This window comes from Trachypithecus francoisi, unplaced genomic scaffold (genome assembly GCF_009764315.1).
Source record: "Trachypithecus francoisi isolate TF-2019V2 unplaced genomic scaffold, Tfra_2.0 Lachesis_group18, whole genome shotgun sequence".
NCBI lineage: Eukaryota > Metazoa > Chordata > Mammalia > Primates > Cercopithecidae > Trachypithecus > Trachypithecus francoisi.
The window spans coordinates 6,165,986-6,192,507 of NW_022681463.1; the positions used below are offsets into that span (position 1 = coordinate 6,165,986).

A 26,522-nucleotide genomic window follows, 5' to 3' on the forward strand; every position below is an offset into this window, starting at 1 on the left:
GCAAAGGGAAGATGTGGTCATCGGTAGGAGGTTCATTCATTCGTTTATTCATTCAACAAACACAAGTTGTATACACACTATGTGCCAGACCCTGTAAGAGGTGTCATAGTGAAACACACACACACGCACGCACACACATGCACACACACGCACACACATGCACACACACTCGCACACACATGCACACACATACACACACGCACACACATGCACACACACGCACACACACTCGCACACACTTGCACACACACGCACACACATGCACACTCGCACACACTCGCACACACATGCACACACTCGCACACACATGCACACTCGCACACACATACACACACGCACACACATGCACACACGCACACACTCGCACACACATGCACATGCACACGTGCACACACGCACGCACGCACACACTCGCACACACATGCACACACGCACACACATGCACACACTCGCACACACACGCACACACATGCACATGCACACGTGCACACACGCACACACGCACACACTCGCACACACATGCACACACGCACACACATGCACACACTCGCACACACACGCACACACATGCACATGCACACGTGCACACACATGCACACACACGCACACACATGCACATGCACACGTGCACACACACACGCACGCAAGCAAAAATACAAAAGAACATGGTTACATGACACGTGTCCACAGTTAAGTGTGGAAAGGGAGAAAGACACATTGAGTAGGGATCAAATATATGTAATATTTTAAAAAATAAAGTGAATGATGATGCACCAAATATTTTCAGTAGTTATCTTTAGGTAGTTCAATTCTGGTAGATTGTATTTTCTTCCTCAGTTTTTTTTTCTATTTTTCAAATTTATTATCAAGGATACATACTACTTTTATAACAAAAATGTGCCATATATGTATATGGCGTATGTGTATGCATGTGTTTGGCACAAAAGAAGAAAGGAAATACACACAGGCACACACACATAGAATATCTATGGTGATTGCCAATAGAATGTACATCGTTTCAAGGTGTACTCTTCGGTTCCTAATGCTTATTATTTTCAACATTTATAATTCCAGAGAAGGAGAAAGGATACAGGAGAAAGGATCATTTTATAGGCTATTTTCTAGCTTGTACTTACAGTTGATTTATGGAGTGCTCCCTGAGTAGTAAAACAAAGGTTATAAACCATTAATTTATCGTACTAATAAGAACCTAGGGTCCTAATACAATTGTCTCATCACAGAGAATGTAAAAAAAGTGGGAGGTAGTTAAAACTTTAACAGTTCCTTGCTCTTCTATTTTATTTTCTCTACTGTACTATTGCAGATTAATGAAATAATAAAACCTTCACCCAACTGATTTTATGTAATGTTATGGTAAAATGTGAATGTTGCAATTCTTAGAAATATATGAGCAAATCCTTCAAAGATCATAACTTAATTTAACTCGTTGTCAAACTACGACTTATTTCAAACTATTTAGGTAACAAAATCTAGACTATTCCATAAACATTACATTAGAAGATGATGATAAAAAAAAAGACTGTGAATTTCTTTGTTCATGAGTAAACACAAATAGGAAAAGTATATCTCATTACAATTTGGAGTATGTTTTTTGTGAATATCCTTTGATATTTCTTTAAGAGCCTCTCTCTCTGTCTCTTTCACATCCACGCATGCACACACACAAGAGTAAGTATCGTATCATGCCTGTACTTGGGACGAAGTTGATGTTCTAATTTTGTTTCTTTCTTCCTGTCTGTATAATCTTGAGTAAGCCACCAGAAGGATCTATGTGTCTGACTCCTCATCCTTAAAATCATAGATCATATGTCATCTCTAAGGTTAAGATCTCAATTTCTCCTTCCACGATTTCCAGTAACAGATATCACAAGTTCCTGCCTCAAAGGGGACACACAGGCCACTCTTCTTTGTCTGCTCACAAAACTTCTTTCACCCCAAAGTTCTCGACATCTGCTTGCACAGTGAAAAGTACCACCGGGAAAGACTTTCTGCACAGAGCCACATCCGTGCAGTACCCCCCTCGACTCTCCGGGTGCTGTGTGTTCCAAAGCAGCACCCCTGGTATCACATGGACCGACTCTGACAAATTTGTTTCTTCATTCGTCATCCCTCCAGATGGCTTTAAAATGAATATAGCATTCAAATAACTACACAGAAGAAATCATCCTATAACCAGTTGATGCATATAAAATGTGTGAAAATCAGATTATACCACTTATTTTTCCACTTAGAATTAGCTTCAAAGGTTTTCATTTTACATAAATGACATAACACGAAAAACAAGCATGTTCCACCATGTGGGCCTAACTGCTGTCCAGTCACTTTTCTGTGGCTTGGAGAAATTTGGGCTAATAGCCTGATTAACTGTACACAATTCCACAGGGATCCTTTCCAAGTTACCTTAAGATAGCACTGAATTTAAAATGCATATACGTAGATAAGTAAAATACCTGAATAATAACAATAATAAAACAAATAGCAGATGGTTAATCACTACTGGCTTAATTTAACTTGTTTTCAAACTATGAGTGAATTCAAACTATTTGGATATTTTTCCACAGTGAAGTAATCCATGAACTCTTTGTTTCATAAAGAAAACTGTATCTGCTGAGACAGAAAACAGCGCTAGAAGTTAGTCATGCAGGTCCTATTCAAATCATTTCAAAACACTTCCATTCCTTTTTGCAAACAAGTTACATAAATCCCACTTTGCAAATAAGGACGTGGCTCTGACTAGTCCACCATGTTTTTAAAATATATCATTTCACTGTAAACATAAGAAGCCACCAACGTGAAAGATTCCCTTCTAGCCACCACTACATCTTGATTTTCCTTTCTTCAAAATCAAACCACATTATGTAAAAGTAGCAATTTTGAGTATGTTAAGGAAACAGCAACATGCATGAGTTTGCCAAAACTCGTGGTGACCAGGTCAAATTATATGAAAGAAGGCACAAGATTCCTTTGAGAAGTACAGGCTAGTGGTACAAAAGATATAACAGAAATTATATATTGGAAAACAAAAATGCTTTGGTGCAAAATGCTGTGTGACTTAAGCTTTTTCACAAATGTTTAAAATAATTAATTTGACCCTATACAGTATTCTATGCTGAAATTATATTTATGTAGTAGTTTCAAATTTTAAAAAGTATTTGTAAGTATAGAAGTAATGCATTAATACATGTATCTTATAAACACAGATATAAAGCTAAAAATCCACTTGATTCTTACTTCATTTCAAAACAATACATTTTAAAAGGTTTTTTTTGTTTGTTTGTTTGTTTGTTTTTGAGACAGAGTTTCACTCTTGTTGCGCAGGCTGGAGTGCAATGGCACAATCTCCGCTCACTACAACCTCCACCTCCCAGGTTCAAGCAATTCTCCTGCCTCAGCCTCCCAAGTAGCTGGAAATACAAGCATCACCATGCTTGTAATTTTTGCATTTTTAGTACAGACAGGGTTTCACCATGTTGGCCAGGCTGGTCTTGAACTCCTGACCCCAGGTGATCCACTCACCTCAGCCTCCCAAAGTGCTGGGATTACAAGCATGAGCCACTGCGCCCACCCTATAAAAGTTCTTACATGTCTTTGAATCCACATCAAGTATACTGTATTGTTTGGTAGTTTCTTATTTACAGAAACTCACTTCTTGGCCCAGCTTCCAGGCACAGAGTGTCTGTCCTGTGTCTTTCTCTGGCTTCTATGCTGGGGATGCAGCAGTAAGCTGCAGACACAAAGCCCTTGGGATGGAGCTCCCACGCTATGGAGGGAAGGTGGTGAACAGCATGTTAAGGATTGCAATCTGAAGCGTAACAGAAGGTCCTAGGCACCATGGAGAAGAACGAAGCAGAGAAGAGGATGAGAAGATGCAGTAGGAAGGTCGAGGATAATGAGAATCTAAAATCTAGTAGCCAGGGAATGCCTCACTGAGAATTGGCATGTGAGCAAAACTCGGTATACTGGAAACGGTGCAGATCTGCGGAAATAGCCTAATAAACTGTTTTCAAACTGCCTTTGCTCTAGGTGCGAAGGTGCAGCAATGCTCCTTTGACCTGCATTTCTACCAGCACCGCCCATGAGTTGCCCCCACCCCTGTCATTTCCTCTGGATGGCCTGAGTCACATCTAGGTCTTAACTCTCAGAATTATAATCAACATCAAACGCTTCCTGAGACTCTTCACTTGATTCCAGTTCTTCTCCTTCTCTATCTTCTTCTTTCCTTACTCCTCCTTTTCTCCTTTGCCTTCTCCTCTTGTTTCCAAGATGTAGTTGGGAATGAGGGTGCAAATGCATTGTGCTATTTCAGGGTCAGTTTGGCTGACAGTTTGGGTAGAAAAGGATTCTGATCAGAGTCACCCTGTAATGGGAAGTAATCTGCTTGTTTTTCCTTCATTTGCTGGGCGAATTTTAAACATAAAAAAGGCACTATGTACAAGGGGAAGGCTGCTCAGACGAATAAAGGGCATGAGTGTCTTTGATCAGAGCTCGCACTGTGACGCATAACCTATCCCTTTCAAGTCATGTAATATGAGCAAAATGACTTCAGATAGTTATATTAAAAGATATAGATCGAGTTAAATGCAGTGGAAAGAACATGACATAGTAAAAGCTAGACGTTGGTCTCAGCAAAGTGGTGCTCCCACTGAAACTGAATATTAACTGCACCTAATATTTTGATCAGTACACTGATCTCTAACTAAGACAAGGGCTCTCTGTGAGGTTCAATTTCCTCAAATCTAAAATAAGGTCACTCCTATACACACTGTCTACTTTCCTTTTCTGCACAGATTTTTTTATCAGGCTCTAATAAAATAAAATAAAAACTATGAATAGTTGTAATATACTCTGCAGATGACAGGAATTATTACCTATTAAATATTAAAAATTCCAGAACCTCATGTGCAGTCTACAAACCTGTGACTACTTAAAGTATGAAAAGCAGACACAGGTGTATAGATGGGCATACAAAATAGTACTGAAGATATGACATCTTTATCCTCCTCTGAAACAGAAGGAAATCAAATGTGCACCAAAGCTTACTGAATTGCTACAATGTTGGAGAGTATAAGAATTCCAGAGTTACAATCTCATATTGATGATTCAAGGCTTTCCTTCTGCAGGGTCTGATTAAAGTTAAGGAGAGAAGACAAAACCTGCCAGATCTCCAAGACTCATTAGAATGACAATGAAATTACTATTTTCAGTTAAAAGAAATGAATTTCTAGCTAACACTGTATACAAGTTAACGCAGCAAAATGTAATTCTAATCTCTTCGGTCCTCCAGCACTGCTTTTAAAAATATGGAAAAGAATAACCATTCATTTCATGCTAACCACTCAGGACTAAAGGATGAACTGACTGGTTAATGAAAACACACATTGTAACTCTCAGCAATTTGGAAACAATGCTACAGATACACTAACCATCAGATGCAACCTTGTTGTCCCTGCAGCCTAACAGCTTCTGATTTAATTGCTGTATCAATTAAAAACAGAATAGACAAGGAGGAATTCTTCCTGTAACTAGCAATGCATTTCAAACAAATGCTTTGCTTTTGCAACCGAGGAGAGGAGTCTAACTTTCCAGGTTAGGAATGAGTGTTTTTTGTTTTGTTTTATTTACCTTTTTTTTTTTTTAACAAAAGCTTTTTTTCCTTTGTCAGACCAATATAAAAGTGAAGTATGAATAAGCTTCATTTCTGTGAAGTTGATTATTTGTCTGGTAGTATAAAGTATATCACAGGTTACATCTTGAAGAAGCCGAAGAAACAGTTTTCTTCTGACTAGACAACAGGGAACTCATAAGTAAATATGCTCAGTGAATAAGCACATTGATTTCTTTCCTTTTAATTTTTTTTGTCTTGTATTTTCAGCTTCTTTTCAGGCAGGTGAAAAGTGTGTAGAAAATAGTGCCATGAAACGGGATCCCTTTCCCATTTAAAAAAATGTTAATGCTCTCGTTGAAAGTCCTGATGCATGTTTCAATCTAATGCTATCCTCAGCTGCAATTTCAATATCCCAGCAAAAGCAGCGATACAGAAGAAATGATGGCTGGCAGGGTGTACCGATTTGTCTTCCGGTCTCCTCTCATATTTGACCTGTACTTTACAGTGGTCTATCAGAGGGATCACTGCCCAGCTATTGTGTTTACTTCCAATCACTCTCTTAGTGAAAGAATTATTCCAGATTCCCTTGCTTCCTTCTACAAATAAAAATTCTCCCTCTCTCTTTCCCTCATACACACACATCTATCTCACAAATATATATACACACACACACATATACATATATATACATATATGTGTATATCATAATCTGTAAGTATTCTTTAAAAGCAAAAGAATACAATAAGAATATCTTAGTGGTACATCATCGGTGGACTACTACTACATAATTACTTATTCAAAATCTCAGCAATGATTCTGTTGAACTGACTTCAGTTACCTATAGACCGAACAAACGCTGATATATGTGAATCCCACTCCTATGTCACTGACTCTGGAGGGGTTGGCGGATATCACTTCTGGTTAGTAATTCCTCCTTCTTCCTCCTTCCCTTTTTACCCAATCTTTTGGCACTGATGTGCATCACTGACAACTTCAGACTGAGTAAGCTTCCTCCTTCAGATTGTTATTTAAAGTTCAAATTTCATTATTAGTTAAAAAAAAAAAAAGAAAAAGAAAAGGAAAAAAGATAACAAAGAAAAAGATTGGGTGGCACAGACAATTAAATCATTACTCATCAATGCCAAAATTCTAGGTTCTTTGTTCTTTGTCATAGACAGATGAGTGTGCGAGTGTCAATCCAGTCTTCCCTCCCTGTTTTACTTAGACTGGGCCACTTTTGGACCTATTCAGCCATTCTGAATCATGAGCTCATGTCATTTCTAAAGCCAAGTCCTCATCCTTTGACTCATCAATTATCATGTATTTTTACTCATATTCTCCCTATCACTTTTTAAAGATGCAAATTATGTCTACTTTCCAGTCATCGTTATGTTTTTACCAAAGCTTTTAGCTACCATTGTTTCTGCCACCTACGCACTTTTCGTGGTTTTACAGCAAGAAACTTCCAAATACTTCCTGGTGTCATGGACTGCATGGTTTCCCATTCATTGTTGCCCTAATCTGCTCTTCTCACTTCAAATCTCGTCTTCCTAAAATGAGTCAAGGATGGACTCTGATGTTGTTGAACGCATTTAACAAAATCTGGAACCATCTTCTCCTGTTTCTGGTGAACATTTGCCTGTAATTTTGTCTCAGGTTATTTTCTTTTTCTGCAAGTCTAGCTATAGCTTTCACTGGCCCCTAGGTTCTGCCATTCAAATTGATCACAGACTATAATAAAGTGTTTCCAATTATGAGGCTTTTGCCAACAAATGAGGTTCAAAGGGTAGTGACATTTTCACTGTAAGGCAAGTGAGAAGCAAGGCAACGAGAAACAGAAAAAATGGGAGCTGAGTGAGACTTGAACGAGCTAGGGAAGTCCAGGTCAAACATGCACTTGTGAGAGACCAACTCTGCACACAGAACAACCTTAGTTCTTCAATTTTGGCTCCTCTGACTCCTGCTACGGGTAAATACGACAAAATGCTTTAGTGACAAGGTATGAATCTGACACATGGGTGAACAGAATGGGGCTCATGAGCTTCTGTCATGGTTGTAAAGGGAGCTTCCTAGATTCCTTCATGTTGGCTGCAAGATGTTAAAATCAGCCAGTCAGGAAGAATGACAAATTTCCAGGGAATACACTGAATGTCACGCCTTGCCAAACACATCCAAGGCATTTGTTTTTGCCAGGAAGACGCTGGTGGCTCCCTGCAATGACTCAGCTCATTTATTTAAAATCCTAAAGTGGTATTTTCATAGCTTGTAGGTCACTGACCTGCCAGCCTTGTAATTTACACTGCTGGAGAACAAGCCGACATCGCTCTGCAGCCGAATGTTCCTTCTTCTCACGCAGGAACGTATCAGCCAGCGGCTTATACCTGTGAAAAGCAGCAGAGACAGAAAGCAATGACTGCATTTGCCAAGCACATAATCACATTCAACAGGGCTGTCTTTGTTACATCGTTTCCCAAGTTTCCCTGTCTTTCTTTATCCCAGGAATACCCACATACCTGTTCACTGTGCATTTACTAGGGAACTGGAAATAATCCTTATCTTTTACAAGGGAAATCGTTTTTACAATGCATCAAATATAGTTTTCAGTCCTCTAATATATGTTTAGCACTGTCATGGAGCAATTCAAACCATTTAACCAAAGGAAATTTGAAGGGAATGAAAATATGAAAATTAATCCATTAGCCATTTTTAAACATTTGGCATGCTCCTTAAAAACATACCCTTTAAGAAATTTGAGCATTCTTTATGGCCACTTAAGAGTGAATTCAGATGTAACTAGAGTCTATAATAATGGAATACCAAAATGTTCACGCAGAATACTTATTTGAGAGGTAGAATCGCTTCTTCCCCATATATTAGATATTGAATATTTAAAATATTCTGGGACATTTTTATTTTATAAAGCATCAGTGGCCAATTGACTTCCATTCCTTAGCTGAAATTCATGGCAATATAATAGTTTCCTATAGGTTTTTCAAAAATGACTTTTAAAATTGTATCACTCACTTAAAAAAATCCATGTAAAATTCCCTTTGCACTTACAGTGGTTAACCTGAGATATAGGCAAGGCTACAATGGAGGAGGAGGAAGAGGAGAAAACCACAAAGGAAATGAGCAAAGATACACGCACTTGCATCCTGTTGCCTTCTGTGTTTACGATTCTCATGTTGGGCTGTTCTGCAAGCTGAAGGAAACGCAATGCCAAAGCTGAAGTCATCAGTTTTCTGTTATTTTCTGTGTAATACCTTAGTGCTTCATCTAAAGTTCACTGCAGTAAATTTGGGACCTGCTAAAATGAGTTTATTCCGTTTCCTTAGTGCAGTTAAGGGAGGGAGTGTTTTGCCTACACATCTTTATTTACTTGCTTTCCTTGGAGAAAGCAGTGGGAGTATGGGACATATCCCACGGACAGCCACACAGGAATCACACGTGTGTCTTATTTCGGCAGGTACTGTGGGTAAACGAGGGCTCACATGTGCGGCAGTACAGTCTGGTGTGTAACACAGGCTGGGAAACTCACCTGCCATGGGCAGAACGTATATCAAAATCCCTGCGTTCAAATCCTAACCCCCAACATGACGGTACTAAGAGGTGGGGCCTTTGATAGGTGATTGAGTCATGAGGGTGGAGCTTTCACGAATGGGATTAGTGCACTTAGAGGAGGCTGAAGAGAACAGGCTTGGTCCTTTCCATTAGGTCAGTGTAAATGCAAGTGTGGTTTTCACATTGTTGAAATTTGCCATTTGATATTGGAATATATTCTTAAATAAATGTGGTTATGTTATACATCATGTTAGTGTGCACTTCTTGCTTTACGTTTTTTTGCTAATGACTTATTACTTGCTGTTTAAATGTATTTTAGACTATGAGAATAATGTTAGATAAAAAGCAAATTTCCGGGCGTGGTGGTGGGCGCCTGTAGTCCCAGCTACTCGGGAGGCAGAGGCAGGAGAATGGCGTGAACCTGGGAGGCAGAGCTTGCAGTGAGCCGAGATGGCACCACTGCACTCCAGCGTGGGCAACAGAGCAGACTCTGTCTCAAAAACAAAAAGCAAATTCGAGCAATTTTCTTATTTAGGTTCAAAATGGGTCGTAAAAGAGCGGAGACAACTCACAACATCAACAATGCATTTGGCCCAGGAGCTGCTAACGAACATACAGTGCAGTGTGGTTCAAGAAGTTTTGCTAAAGAGACAAGAGCCTTGAAGATGAGGAGTGTAGTGGCTGACCATTGGAAGTTGACAATGACCAACTGAGAGCAATCCTCGAAGCTGATCGTCTTACAACTACGTGAGAAGTTGCCAAAGAACTCAAGGTCGAACATTCTAAAGTTGTTTGGCATTTGAAGCAAATTGGAAAGGTGAAAAAAAAGCTCGATAAGTGAGTGACTCATGAGCTAACTGAGAATCAAAAAAAACTGTTGTTTCAAAGTACTCTTATTCTATGCACAGCCATGAACCGTTTCTTGATCAGATTATGATGCATGACGAAAGTGGATTTTATATGACAACCAGTGATGACCGGCTCAGTGGCTGGAACAAGAAGAAGCTCCAAAGCACTTCCTAAAGCCAAACTTGCACCGAAAAAGAGGTCATGTCACTGTCTGGTCGTCTGCTGCTGGTCTGATCCACTACAGCTTTCTGAATCCCAGTGAAACCATTCCATCTGAGAAGTATGCTCAGCAAATAGATGAGATGCACCAAAAACTGCAACACCTGCAGCTGGCATTGGTCAACAGGAAGGGCCCTATTCTTCTCCACCACAGCGCCTGGCTGCATGTCACACAACCAAAAGTGGAAAGACGGGTTACGAAGTTTTGCCTCATCCACCATATTCACCTGACCTCTCGCCAACCACCTACCACTTCTTCAAGCATCTCAACAACTTTTTGCAGGGAAAATGCTTCTGCAAGTGGTGGGATGCAGAAAATGCTATCCAAGAGTTTGTTGATTCTTAAAGCACAGAATTTTACACTACAGGGATAAACAAAACTTACTTCGCAATGGCAAAAATGTGTTGATCGTAATGGTTCCTATTTTGATTAATAAAGATGTGCTTGAGTCTAGTTATAATGACTTAATGTTCACGGCCCGAAACTGCAATTACTTTTGCACTAACCTAACACCATGTGAGAACACCGTTCATAGAGGGAACAAGAAGGCTCTCTCCAAACCAGGAAGCGAACTTCCACTGAATACTGAATTTGCTGACAACTTTATCTTGGACTTCCCACCCTCCCGGACTATGAGAACTTTCTGTTGCTCATCCAGGACTACGAGCACTTTCTGTGTTGCTCAAGAGCCACTCAGTCTATGATAATTTGGGACAGCAGCTTGAACTGACCAAGACAGTGCCCAGTTACCTTCTCAGCTGAAGACATTTCTCATTTCCTTTCTTAAATCTTCAGCATTCTTACTGAAAAGTCAGTGTATGACTTTTCCTGGATTGAGAATCCTCATACTCTTGCTAGCCATAAACCAGAATGAATTTATCAGTATCAGCAACCACCCTTCCTTCTCACAGATGGATTTTGCTCGTGTATCAAACTTAGTGCATAGGAAAGCATAAAAATACAAAAAATGGTAAGTAACAGAGACTGAGACTGAAGTAACTGAGACTGAAATTGCAGTGCCAGAGGCAAGGATATGAAAAAGGTGGCTCATTATTTTGCTCACACTAAATGGGCTACAGTGATTTGTTGATGGGTGAAGTACTCAGGAATTGTTTTGCTTTTGATAGGTGACAAGAATGTGATTTCTTACATGCCATGTACTAAAGTTGGTAGCTGTGTGTTTTACTTTACTTTATTAATTTTTATTGGGGTTTCTGCAGAAGACGAAAGGGAATTTCCCCTGTATAACAGGGCAGGGCAAGTGGGTATGAGGTGGGATATGTAGAGGGTTGGGAAACAGGAGTAAGCTGTGCAAAGGACAGTGAATGTGGACCACCCAGAAAGCTATGGGCATCCCCTAATGATTCTCTCACGTGCTATCAGTACCTCTTTTTTTTTTTTTGTTGCAGAGTTTCATTCTTGTCATGCAGGCTGGAGTGCAATGGTGCTATCTCTGCTCACTGCAACCTCCGCCTCCTGGGTTCAAGCGATTGTCCTACCTCAGCCTCCCAAGTAGCTGAGATTAAAGCACCCGCCACCACGCCCGACTAATTTTTGTATTTTCAGTAGAGACAGGGTTTCACCATGGTGGCCAGGCTGGTCTCGAACTGCTGACCTCAGGTGATGCACCTGCCTTGGCCTCTCAAAGTGCTGGGATTACAGGTGTGAGCCACCGTGCCCAGCTGACATTAGTGCCTCTTATGAGCAAACATGGGTTAGGTTTGATAATGTCTGAGTGGTTAAAAGGTGACAAGTGATATAATTGTACAATGTGTTCAAATAGGAAAGAAACTGAATTGGGAATCTGAAAACTGAGATTTAGGTTCCCACTTTGTAACCAGTTTGCTATAATGCCCTTGGCAAGTCACCTAACAAGCAACGCTCTGCCCTCCCTCAGAACTGTCTGTTTGCATTTCTCCAGACGAGACATAAATTCTATTCTGTGTTACAAACTCTGACCTCTCCTCAAAGTGTGTGAGTTCACCCAGAGTAAGGGGATATCTTTGTACATTTTATGGTGTCTCCTAGCTTGCCTTTGAATGTAGCAAGTTTAAATAATTGACAGCCAAGACATGGGGCTGTGGAGCAGGAGATGGTAAGTCGCATTTCTTGAACCCTGAATGAATGCAAAGGGCTTTTCATATCACCTCACATCCTCCTCACAGATGCAGGCCTGGATGACAATCATCTTTAGATAGTGAGACAGATAATGGTTGTAGACATTCATTCACTTACCCAAGTTCACAGGGATGCTGTTATGGGCTGAACTGTGTCCCCCTGTGCAACATAAGTGAACGTGATGTTTAGGGTCTTTGTAGAGTATTCAAGTTAAGACGAGATCATTAGGGTGGGGCCTAATCCAATAGGACTCATATCCTGAAAAGAAGAGGGAAATGCCACGGGAGACACACAGCAAAGGGCCACATGATGCACGCAGAGGTGTCAGGGACACAGCTGCAAGTCAGGGAACACTGAGGATCTAGGGCCGCCACCAGAGACAAGGAAGAGGCCAGGGCAGATGCCACCCAGAGTTTCAGAGGAAGCCCTGCTGACAACTCAGTGTTGAACTTCTCACTTCCAGAGCTGGATGAGGAAAGGTCTATTGCTTTAAGCCATGGAGCTTCTGGTACCTGCTTATGGCAGCGCTGGGAAGCTGATACAGATGAGGAAAGTGGCTGAGCTGGAATTGAACCCAGGACAATCTAACTCCAGGGCCAAGCTCTTCACCACCATTGCTACAGTTTTAATGACAACTAATAAGTCCTAACCCCGGATGGTTCTAGAGTGGAAAAGGATAAGATTTACCCTTAAAAATTGAAAAATTAAAACTCAACAGTAACCACCATGATACTGGACATGTAGGAATAAGAAGTCTTGGTTTGTGGCTGGGCGCGGTGGCTCATGCCTGTAATCCCAGTACTTTGGGAGGCCGAGGCGGGTGGATCACAAGGTCAGGAGATTGAGACCATCCTGGATAACACAGTGAAACCCTGTCTCCACTAAAAATACAAAAAAATTAGCTGGGCGTGGTGGCAGGCGCCTGTAGTCCCAGCTACTCAGGAGGCTGAGGCAGGAGAATGGCGTGAACTCGGGAGGCGGAGCTTGCAGTGAGCCGAGATCGCACCACTGCACTCCAGCCTGGACGACAGAGTGACTCTGTCTCAAAAAAAAAAAAAGGGGGTCTTCATTTGCTGGCCTTCAGTGCCTGGAAGCTCTTTAATAGTGAACTCATTCATGCCCTCAGGAAAGCCATGTGTTTCTAACATTTAGCCAGAGTAATACACTGAAATGAAATCACTCTTTTTTTTTATTCTCTCTCATAATTGTCTCATTCTGAAACTTTGTTAATTATAACCAAGAATTTAATTGATATAATTCAAGCATCTGAATATAGTATTAACAAGTCAGAATGAAAAATAATGCACCTGATGCTTTTCTCTCATTTTATATTGTTCTTTTGACACTTAAAATGGTATAATTCTGACGTGTCAACGAAAGACAAAGATCACCTGAGACAGGATGAGATACTCTATGTAAAACATCTTGTCTTTTGGAATGTGAGTGTTTTCTATAGGTGGTGTCACCGGATAGAAAGACAGGGTCACATTCCATTCCTGAGTTAAAACACATTCCCCCAGTAACTGTGCTCTGAGGCCATATGGTTCACGAGCCTGGAGCAGGACGTTAGTCCTGAGCACAGGAGCAGCTGGAGAGGGACTTGTCTACTCTCATTCCCCACACTGTCCCAGCATCTGTCATCCAAGACAGACAGGTCACCTCAATCCACTGAAGACACCTATATTTAGGCTTCACTTCCTCTGTGTCTGAGGCAAACCAATGGACTGTAAAAAGTAAACATGAACCTTTCCAGCCACCCTGCTCTTTCTGCCTTATCCTGGTTTGGGATGAGGGGAACAGCTGTTAACTAGTTTCATATCTGGAATTGGAGTTTGTGGTTCACTTGCTCAGGATCAATCATCAATTCACCAGCACTGACTGAGCACCAAGTCTGTGCTGGGGATGCTCCCAGGTGCTGGGATCTAGCAGGGAATAAGCAGCCAAAGCCCTTTATGGTAGTAGGGGTAGAATTAAAAAGTAACCTTGGAACTAACCCAAATGCCCATCAATGACAGACTGGATAAAGAACATGTGGCACATGTACACCATGGAACACTATGCAGCCATAACAAAAGGATGAGTTCATGTCCTTTGCAGGGACATGGATGAAGCTGACTATAACACACAAAAAAACAAAACATAGTATCTTACAAAATTGTAAGTGAAAGAGCCACATCATAGATCATCTTCATTTTGGAGTCTATATTTTTACAAGGACAGGCTGAAATTGAAAAGGCAGAGAAAATCTAACTAGTAAAAGGTGGGAAGAACTCAAGGAAACTGATGAAATAGTGTTTCTCTCTTCAAAAGTGATCGTTCCTTCCAGTATAAAGGGGAACTTTGACATCCTGTGTATCACGGACCTAGAGATAAAAACAGCTTATGCAGTCACCACAGGATTCACATTAAACATGGTGACTTTTTTTTTTTAAACTTTCATTTTAGATTTGGGGGTACATGTGAAGGTTTGTTACATAGGTAAACATGTGTCATGCGGTTTGTTGTACATATTATTTCATCAGCCAGCTATTAACCCCAGTACCCAATAGTCATCTTTTCTGTTCCTCTCCCTCTCCCTACCCTCCTCCCTTAAGTAGGCCTCAGTGTCTGTGGTTCCCTTCTCTGTGTTCATGAGTTCTTATCATTTAACTCCTACTTCTAAGTGAGAACATGCAGTATTTGGTTTTCTGTTCCTCTGTTGGTTTGCTAAGGATAATGGCTTCCAGCTCCATCCATGTTCCACAAATAACATTATCTCATTCTTTTTTATGGCTGCATAGTATTCCATGGTATATATGTACCACATTTTCTTTATTCAATCTGTCACTGATGGGCATTTAGGTTGATTTTAAAACACAGTGAACTTTAATTGACTACTTCAAAAAAGACTATCAGGAAGTAGGAGAATCATTTTCTTAGAAAATATAATGTATGTTTATCAAGCTAATGTTTATTAACCTCAGATGCAGTTTCTCTGAAAATGTCTCCGTTAAATACTGGTTTTACCACTTCATTCTCAAGGAAAATTTTGTTATGAAAGTAAAACTTATGTTGTTTCAGTCTGAAACTCCTTAGAAATTTAATTCTATTTGAGAAGTATTTATTGAACACTTACTACGAGCAACATATTCTGCCAAGAAATGCCAAGATCACTAGGCTGTGTAAAGCAATGTTCTAATTTTACTACACATGGTCAAATATAAAGCAAGACTTTTTTGGACCAAAATTATACCTCAGAAAAGATGTGGTTTTCTTATTTCAAAAAATCATACTATTTATCTTATGATGGTTATATTCCAATTACTTTATTGTGAAAAACAAAATAATATTTGGAGAGAACCATGAACCTCCTGCTCTTCTAGAAAGACTGAATAATCAATAAAAAGAGAAAAACTGAAGGAGAAAAATTGAATGTCGTAGGAGCTACCTATTGGAGGGTTGACAGAGAAAGAGAGTGGTGAAGGGGAAGGGAAAGGAGAAGCAGGAAAGAAAGGACTGGACGGGAGCCGTCCAATTTTGGAAGAGCCAAGGGAAGGCGAAGTTGGAAATGTGGTCTGCAGTGCTGAACGCTGCAGAGGAAGAGAAGCAGATGCACACTGAGGGAGCTGTGGGATTTGGTGACTGTGGCGTCAATGGCAACGTCAGACATGGGAGAAAGTAGATTACAATGGCATCAAGACACTAGCAGCTGGTGGTTCTTAACATCAATCAAAGAAAAGACCAATAGCTGGAGGGTGGGATAGAATCAATGAGTGCTTTTTGTTTTTCAGAGGCAAGGAAAAACTGATTAAGCTTGCAGGCAGCGACATTTGTAGAAATACACACAATGTCTACATGCTATTCATATTTATTTTTGCATATTTCCATTTTCCACCAGATTATCTTATTTAGAAATTTTAGCTCTCATAGAATGAGGATGTACTTTCTTCTAGAACCACTCCTGGGCATTTTCCCTGGGACACTGCATGGTGTCCATACCTGCCATGCACACCACAAAAGTGGCTGTCTGCCCATGGCTACATATGGATGCATTTCCCCCATTCTATGAACTTATATTCATATTCCTGCTTTCACAGTAAACACGGAGCAGGTGCGGAAGGGTGATTTTCAAGCTATTTGGGGCTAATTTCCAGCATTCAGAAGGCTGCATGGTGGGTTGAACATAACAGCTGCCTAGCAACAAGGCTGACATACATCATGAAAACAGAGAGAAGTATGAAGAAAAAGGAGCACAAGTGGGCTTGAGAGAGAGATAAAACCTGCTTCAATGTGGAGAGCCGGAAAGGATAAGAAAGAGAAATGGGACGGGGAGAGGTGGGGATTGCAGAAGTGCTTTTCCCCTAAGGAGGGAGGACTAGTTATTTTTTCTTTTAAGGAAAAGGATATGAAAGCAGAGACAAAGTTGTCAAAAACGTTCTAGTTCACACAGAAATCGATTTTGTTCTCTACACGTGCACATTTTTTTCCTCCTTCCCATGACTCTGACAGGAAATATCCCACCTATCATTGCAGTTTAGTTCTGTCTGTCCTGCTGTGGGTCTCCTCTGCTGTCCTGCAGCCTCCGCACACCCACACTGCACGGCAGGGCCCCCTTTCACCATGCACCCCTGCCCACCCCTTCTTGCCTTCTGCCCCTTCCTGAGGGTCCTCTGCATCAGGACCAGTCACGTCACCTCCCATCTGCCCACAATCCCTGGCACTTGTCGTTCCCTTGAACTGCAGCCTGTCAGCAGACATGTGGACTCACAGCCATAGAGCTCACCAGTCCTCTCCCTCAGTTCCCATGACTCTGCCCTGCATATTTACAAGAAAGATGGAAAGGGGACTTCAACTGTATCTTGTGATGGCTTTTGCACCTCCTGAGTGCTGAGGCTTCAAATTTGGTCTTGAGTTTATTTTCACATCTACAGGGACCCATATGAGGCTTCTCAGTTCTCACCATGGTCTGCACATGGCTCTGCTAAGGAAGGAAGAAGTCTTGGTGTTAACACTACGACAATTCCTGGGCTAATGCTTCTGGGGCTGGCCAACACAGATTTCCCTTCTACTTCCGAACTAGGGAGAACAGGCTGCTATTATCTTTTAGAAACGCAGATGCACCATTCAAACAAAGACATTGTGACACTTCACATTGCTGCAAATGTCTTTCCTGTGCAATTCTTGGCTCAAGAGCCTCCCTGGAACCTTAGAGAAGGGCTGCCCCGCAGCCCCAGGAGGTCTCTCTTGCAGTCTAGGGGACTGGTATGGTAAGGGACTTCCCAGAATTCTACATGCAACTCTCTGCAGCTGAAAATGGAGCGTGAGGGAAAAACAGAAGGGAGGGAGAAACAGGGAAACAGGAAAACAAAGGAAGATTTATAGAGTGGCCATACATTCCAGGTGTGATAAAAGACGATTCCACATCATCACTGACTTCTCACAACAACTCCAGAATGACATTTTAAGACATTATGTCATAAGACAGTCAGTTTATTGCAAAGCTAGCATCTTAATCTGGACCGTAGGATCTTGAATCAAATGCAGTTTCTAAATCAGTATGGGAGATGGGATGATAGATGTTCGTCCCTATTGCTTTTGTGTTTGAAAGGATAAAGGCAACCAACATACAGAATAACGTATAAATGAAGCATATTAGTAATACAGAAAACAGCCAGTTGCGGTGGCTCATGCCTGTAATGCCAGCACTTTGGGAGGCTGAGGTGGGCGGATCACTTGAGGTCAGGAATTCGAGACCAGCTTGGCCAAAAATGGCGAAACCCCGTCTCTACTGAAAATACAAAAATTAGCTGGGCATGGTGGTGAGCACCTGTAATTCCAGCTACTTAGGAGGCTGAGGCAGGAGAATGGCTGGAACCCAGGAGGTGGAGGCTGCAGTGAGTCAAGATCACGCCACTGCACTTCAGCCTGGGGGACAGGGCGAGACTCCATCTCAAATAATAATAGTAATAATAATACAGAAAACAAAAAACGCAAGACTATGCTATTCCCTTAAATTCTATGATTGCTTTTGCCTTAAATTCCAAGTCTTCTAAGTCAGGGTCATATTCCCTCTCTCCACAAACCTCTCTCGCGGTGGTGGTGGTTGTTTTTGTTACTAGTATTTTAATGACCTCATGGTCATATTTATTAGGAATTAATCTCTTAAGATTCTAAAACAGCATCTGAAAGGAGACTCAGTTTTTGATTTTCACAATGCTCTTGGCAGAAACCCAGAGGAAGGGAAAGGAGCGGCCTGGAGGAGTGAGGGGCCGCCCGCCCCCTTGAGCGGTTACAAGACCACCTGAGGCCCTTGGCAGGGCTGTTCACCATCATCTGGAAATGACCAGGCTGCTGTGGCCTCTCCTCCTCTGTGTGGTTCTGTCTAAAGGCGCTGTGTCTTCTCCTGCCATGTGGAAGAGCAGCCCGTGGCGGTGCCGAGTGTGAAAGAGTGCGGCCCGCTGAGCTCCCTTCACCACCACCGCGGCCTCTCAAGCACCGCACCCGCAACACCGCCTTAATCCCAGGGATTCATTCATGTACTTTATGTAATTAAGCCAGGGGGTCTCTCCTCCTAGACAATATGGGAGCTGAATAATAAAAAAGAATGCTGAATTATACTTCAGCTCTTGGGATTAGGCAATACCAGAAAGCAGATAAAAAATGAATTCAGAGCATCTGCTAAGAATTTACATGACAATGCTCTCAAGTTCTCTTACTCAAAGCTGGTCCCACCATTTCATTTTAATTGTGCCATATAACAACACTGTATTTATTCAATAAATGGATGAAAGTGAAACACTAAATTAGAAATGTCTCAGCGTGAAACATACAGCAAGCTCCATTTCCTGCGCAGCCTTTCCCACACGTAATGTTTATTTTAGCCAGGTTTGTACTTGCTTCCCATACAGCCCTAGGATATTTTTCTACGCAGACTCCCCACCCGTGCATACCTAATACTCAGAACCATATACCAAAGGGAACATTTAATTTAAAACTGTGCCCTCTTGGAGAACCCAGACTGCGATGGAGCTGAAATAATGGTCGCAGGCAGAGGAACCAACCACACTGTTCTCTGATTTGATCACACATGCTCAGGAGGACACTGAGCCCAGCCTGTTCCGCACATTCAAATCGATATCTTTATCTTTCATGCATTTTATAATTCACTGGCTGAGCCATGGCTTGTATTTATCAGGTACAAGAACAGCTTGTTTCGTTAAACTGAAAAGAACAGATGTTCATTTGTTGTTTAAGCCTAAATAAAAGACCTGTTTAGGCTCTGAGGTTTAAGTAAAATTATCCCATTCCTAAAGCAATTTGCTCCTTAATCAAACATTCTCCAAGGTCAGTCTGACCTCCTATCTTTCAGGAGGGACAGAAAACTAAACAGGTAGATTTAGTTGTTAGAGATATTTGTTTTTCCAGTGTTTTTCTCCTCTTACTGAAGAGAGAAGGCTATACTTGAAAATGGCGAAAAAGCGTTGTGAAGTTGTTTGTTTGTTTGTTTGAGACAGAGTTACACTTTTGTCACCCAGGCTGGAGTGCGGTAGAACAATCTTGACTCACTGCAACCGCCACCTCCCCGGTTCAAGTGGTTATCCCGCCTCAGCCTCCCAAGTAGCTGGGATCACAGGCACCCGCCACCACGCCCGGCTAATTTTTGTATTTTTAGTAGAGACAGGGTTTTGTCATGTTGGCCAGGCTGGTCTTGAAATCCTGACCTCAATCAATCAGCCCACCTCGGCTTTCCAAAGTGTGGGGATTACAGGCGTGAGCCACTGCGCCTGGCCGGTGCTATGGAGTTTTGAGGCTAATGCCAATAATTTTAGTATTTAAACAAGTTTATGTGTATTTCAGATATTAAGTTGAGTTACTCACTACCATATGAATCTACTGTTCAGAATATCATTGCCAGTGCAATTGATTAGTGCATCATTGAGAAGTTAAGAATGAAATTACAATTATCTCCAAAGGAGCAGCCTGGTGCTGAAACCACATGGCTGCTTCTACAGCAAGGCACTTTCCTCTGCATACCTCCTTTAGACAGTGTGGCAAGGGTTGAATTAAGAGCTAGAGTCTGGCATCTGAACTGAATTATGTTTGTTAAGTTGGAAAAGTATTATTTTAAAAATAGAGCCAATCCATATTTATTATAAAGACAAAATAAACATTTGGCCAGTGAGATATTAAACATTAGTAGCAGTGAATTTTAATGTCATTTGACTCTGTCATTCCACATTGAGCCAAGAAATGCAATAGACATGGACATTTTCAGAACATATCATGATGATCAATTTAATAAAAATAATGGAATTCCTATTTATCTTCAGCGAGACTCTTTAAATACAGGTATGTTGCTTTTGAGTAATATAACAAAGATGACTGGATAATAGTGAGGGGGAATTAGCAACATTAAGAATTAGAGTCCCGGCTGGGCGTGGTGGCTCACGCCTGTAATCCCAGCACTTTGGGAGGCCGAGGCAGGTGGATCACAAGGTCAGGAGATTGAGACCATTCTGGCTAACATGGTGAAACCCCATCTTTACTAAAAGTACAAAAAAATGACCCGGGCGAGGTGGCGGGCACCTGTAGTCTCAGCTACTCCAGAGGCTGAGGCAGGAGAATGGTGTGAACCTGGGAGGCGGAGCTTGTGGTGAGCCAAGATCGCGCCACTGCACTCCAGCCTGGGTGACAGAGCGAGACTCCATCTCAAAAAAAAAAAAAAAAAAAAAATTACAGTCCCAGACACAGACACATATTCTGAGGGAAAATAATTTGTGCACCACATTGTCATATCGTATATTAATGACTTACTTTCACTATTTGTAAATAGTGGATGGATAAATGATAAGAAAAGTGCATGACATTTGAAATGTCACGGAAATTAAGGTATATTATCATTCACTGATAGGCACTAATACTGGCAATGAAGATCTAAATTCAAAAAAAGTCATGATTAAAATCGGCATTAGCTAGAACCCCAAAGAAATTAATATTATATAAAATGGTTCATCTCTTAATATTCACTAATATATCACATGCCTTTGACACAACACATATCTCAAAGGCTGGATCCTATCTATGCTTTCTACCTGAAAGTTAGCTCTTTTGATAATTACCCATTAAGACAAACACATATACAACATTGTGCTTGGTTCTGGGGAAGCTACAGTGAGGCAGAGAATCCTGTCTTGGAGTATCCTTTGAACAGAATGCTGGGCATTGTCCAGTGGGCCCTCTGGTAATTACCTAATTCTACAGAAGTGTGACCTTCGATTGCTTGTGAGAAGGTTATTTTATAGCTCTGTGGATATAGAAAACTTCTAGCAATGCAAATAATTCCTTTCCAAAGCAGCACAAATGATGTCTATCTTGGGCAGCACAGATAAATTTTGTCAGTAGAGAATACAAACCTCTATAAATCTATTTTTCATTTGAACTGGTTTTAACATATTTTCTCTAGTCTCTGCTGCAAACAGAGACTGGAGTTTTGGGCACACCACTTTATCAAGGCATCCCATATCAAGATAGCTAGCATGTTATACGTCAAATTTAATAACGATATTTCAAAGTTTCTCTCCATCACACATTTCTGTTTCCATAGTGTATGGGTCTGTTGACTTCTCCCTCATTGAAACCGCCGAGTCACTGACTATCATCCACACTTGGTTGTTCCCTGTCACCTGCCTCACACATTGTCAGTATCCCTTATAGACCCTGGTCTGTTCACACTCCCACTAACTGTACATGCTCCTCAGCATCTGCTTCTTGGCTCTCCTGGCATGTCTTTCTTTAGCAATCACAAATGCCTTCAAGGTTAAAACTATCATTTAGGAACGAATGACTTAAAAAATGTTATGTACTCAAATGCAATCCTCTTTCTTGACCTTCACACCTATATATTGAATTTCCTTCTGGACAGCACAGCTTCGATCTCCCAAGGAGAACTCAAGACAAGTTGCTGTCTCCATCCATCCTCTCACATCCCCCATCATTTGCTCCTATTCCACTGGGTCCGCCCTCTCTCTGCCTTCCTGCCTGCAGACCTGGGCTCTGCCAAGACTGGTTCATCAACTTGCGATCCTTCCACATCCTAAACATCTCGAAAGTTTATGTCATTTTCTTCGGCTCAATGAAGTTTTCTCTCTACAACCTCAAGTAAATCTTCCTCAATTACTCTCATCAATAGTCTCCAAAATACAACTCTCATGCCCTATCTAGGTAATTTGTTGCATGGTCTTGCTTACTATCCTGCAGTGACTCCTCACCTCCTGCATCCAATCCTGGCTTTTAGTTTGGCACTAGGACCCCTCATGAGGTAGTCCCTGCTGTGTCGTTCAACATCTCTCTGTCCATCGGGATCTGCTCTCCCCCAGGCTGAACCTGCCGAACTCACATGCTCCCTCAGTGTTGCACTTCTGCACCTGCTTGTGTGGACAACCCTTTCGGGCTCATTTTAAGTTGTCTCAAAGACTCAACTCCATGTCAGCTACTGCAGTATGTCCTATAAAGTTCTACCCGTAACCCCACACTAACTGGTCTAGATCCTTCCTTTCTGGGCTCCCTTCTACTTTATCACTCCAAATGGTCATTTTTCTGTTTTCTCTGGCTTTGAAGATAGGGGCTTTTTTGTGCATTCCATATTTTTATCCCCAAAGTGTCCCACAGTATCTTGCATGTTGCAGACATCCACGAACTACTGCTGCATGAATAAAAAAAGGAAGGAAGAGAAGGAAGGAGAAATGAGAAGAGGTGGGAGAAAAAAATGTAATAATTATGTAAATACTATTTTGTTTCTTAACATAATCAATATACAGTGTTTATATATATGTATACTTAATAAAGTAAGTAAACTTTAGTATTATTTAATATTACTTAATAATTCATGGATGTGATCATGCTAGTGACCATTCCCTTAAACAAATACATATACATGAGTGATGTATAGCATACAGCCTATCTCATTAGCTGTCAAGGTAAAAGTGCAATTTCATAGCCATTCATTTCTTATTTTCGTTTCTAATTATATTAGAGGGTATCAACAATGTAACTTTAATTGGCACCTGGCCACCATCTCTGAGGTCAAAGTCATCATCAAATCTGTCATCGACCCACTCTTTCACATTGAGGAGGTGGCAGCTGTGTTGGTGCCATCAATCCCATACATAGGGAACAGATGCAGTCATTAGGATGAATTGGCAATGCTATCATTGCTTCTCTAGGCTGCTGCGCCCTACATGATTGTTATCTAATCGTTCTCTTTTCCTCTTATTCATCTAGATTATTTTAAAAAATTTATAAGTACCCAAGTTTTCTTTAGATGTATCTTCTTCTACACTTTTAGATCGGATGGTATTAAAAGAAGACTATGACAATTTGCTTAACATCAATTTTAAACATCTAAAATACATTTAGAAACAGGAACTGCTGAGTGGATTAACTTCAGTAAAAATGACAAAATGGATCAACTTTAAGCCTATGTTTATACATAATGCATTATATATGTGTTGCAATAGAAAGATACATACTGCATATGACCACAGATCTATATTGTGGAATTGAAATAGATGCAAGCTATGACTTCACAAAAGCTTCATTCCTAGATACTCCATCTCTTTGACAGACTGTTGCAAATATTTGGTATGATGCTGGTGCCCTTGAAAACTCTCTCATGCTGTCATGATTGCCACCCACCAAGTGCAATTATCAGCACACTTTAGAGATTTACAAGGAACCTGCCCTTGTAAACATTGAAACACTGTGTCTTGCTCACCTACAGGATTATTGGAAATGTATCTATCATTCATGCCTCAATCTATATCATTTTCTTCTACCCGGCACCCTTAGTACACCTTTCCCTAACTCATAGACCCAACGGCTAATTCATAATGACCCTTGCTTTTTGATCCTCTCTACTGCAAAAGCTTTTTTTATCTCTCTCTTTTCTTTCTTTTGAGATGGAATTTCACTCTTGTCGCCTAGGCCGGAGTGCAGGGGTGCGATCTCGGGCCACTGCAACCTCTGCCTCCTAGGTTCAAGTGATTCTCCAGCCTCAGCCTCTAGAGTAGCTGGGATTACAGGCGCCTACCACCATGCCCAGCTAGTTTTTGTATTTTCAGTAGAGACAGGGTTTCGCCATGTTGGCCAGGCTGGTCTCAAACTTCTGACTTCCAGTGATCCACCCACCTTAGCCTCCCAAAGGGCTGGGATTACAGGCGTGAGCCACTGTGCCCAGCCTGCAGAAACTCTTGACTCCCATTTGCGTAAGCGTTATATTACCTTGGCCTTTCTAACACTGCAATCTTTGGTTTTCATGTATTATCCTGGTTTTAAATACTAGCCATATTCTAGTGATATTCAAATATATATCTTCTGCCAGAATTGCCTTATAGACATATGAATATATATTCTTATATCCATATGCATATAATCTTAGAGTCCCTCTGCCTTAGCACGTCACAGGTACCTTGAACCTACTTCATCTAAAGCTAAACCCATTATTTTCTGCTTGGTACCTGCTTTTTTTTTTTCGCTTTTTTTTTTTTTTTTTGAGATGGAGTTATTGCAACCTCTGCCTCCCAGGTTCAAGTGATTCTCCTGCCTCAGCCTCCCAAGTAGCTGGGATTACAGGTGAGTGTCACTAGGCCCAGCTAATTTTCATATTTTTAGTAGAGATGGGGTTTCACCATGTTGGCCAGGCTGGTCTTGAACTCCAGGCCTCAAGTGATCTACTCGCCTCAGCCTCCCAAAGTGCTTGGATTACAGGCATGAGCCACTGCACCTAGCCTGCTTTTTTTCCATTATTACTTATCTCAGTGAAGGGCATCATTACGCTTCCTGTAACCTAAGCTAGACCTTCGGAAGTTATCTTCAATTTTCATCTTTCTTAAGCCCCATATTTATAATTACGTTATGCTTTTAGATTCAAAATATATTTTTTCACAACTATCCCTTCAGTTCATTAAAATTACTACCTTTTAAAAAATTACTATTATACTTTAAGTTCTAGGGTACATGTGCACAACGTGCAGGTTTGTTACATATGTATACACGTGCCATGTTGGTGTGCTGCACCCATTAACGCATCATTTACATTAGATATATCTCCTAATGCTATCCCTCCCCCCTCCCTCTACCCCATGACAGGTCCCGGTGTGTGATGTTCCCCTGCCTGTGTCCAAGTGATCTCATTGTTCAATTTCCACCTATGACTGAGAACATGTGGTGTTTGGTTTTCCGTCCTCGTGATAGTTTGCTCAGAATGATGGTTTCCAGCTTCATCCACGTCCCTATAAAGGACATGAATTCATCCTTTTTTATGGCTGCATAGTATTCCACGGTTTTAACTTTGGCTACCATCATGTTCACTCAAAACTAAACTCTACTTAGCTGCTAAAAGTGTTTCTTAAAGAGGAGTGATGTTACCTTCCTCAGGGGCGTCTGGTAGTGTCTGGAGAGGTTTTGGTTCTCATGATGGGAAATGGGGTGCTGTTCCTGGATTCAGTGAATAGAGACTAGGTGTGCTGATAATATTCTATAAATCACCCGTCAGTACACGACAATGGTGAATTATCAGGCCACAAATATCAAATGCCAATTGAGAAACTCTGTGTACAGTAATCTAGCTCAGAAGTCAACATTTTCTCTACAGAGCCAGAGAGCAACTACTTTAGGCTTTGTGGGCCATACAGTCTGTATTGCAACACTCAACTCTGCTTTGAAAATGATATGAAAACAAATGGGTATGGATGTGTAACAATGAAGCTTTATTCAAAAAACAGGCGCTGGATGGATTTGGCCCATCAGCTGAAGTTTGCCAACCCCGATCTAGCTTAAAGAAAAATACAATCATGTTATTAGCATTGCAGGAAATGTTCAATGCCTATTACTTAACAGCATAGAGTCCAGGTTTTATACCCTAAAATACATAGATTCTACCTTTCTCTCATTTTCTCATCTTTTCCACCTGTTCTTATGCTACTACAATGGCAGCGTCTTTTCTTGTACACCTTAAGAGGCTGCTCATGCCCATCCCTTTTTCATATTAAACTCAACTACCCTTACGCTCAGGTCCAGTTCTAAGTCTGGGAGCTCCTCCTTTCCATTTTTTGATGTGTCCATCTCTCATCACTGCTCAAGGCCTCTGCAGGAGCACTTATGTACTCTTCT

General features: G+C 41.1%; 1 protein-coding gene across 1 annotated transcript in view; it reads right to left on the minus strand.

Annotated features, from left to right (window-relative positions):
• Window positions 1–26,522, minus strand: part of MYO16 (myosin XVI) — a 569,170-nt gene that overhangs the window by 123,354 nt on the left and 419,294 nt on the right. The window contains 1 exon segment of the mRNA XM_033177288.1: window positions 7,905–8,007. Within this exon segment, the coding sequence (XP_033033179.1) occupies window positions 7,905–8,007 (103 nt within the window).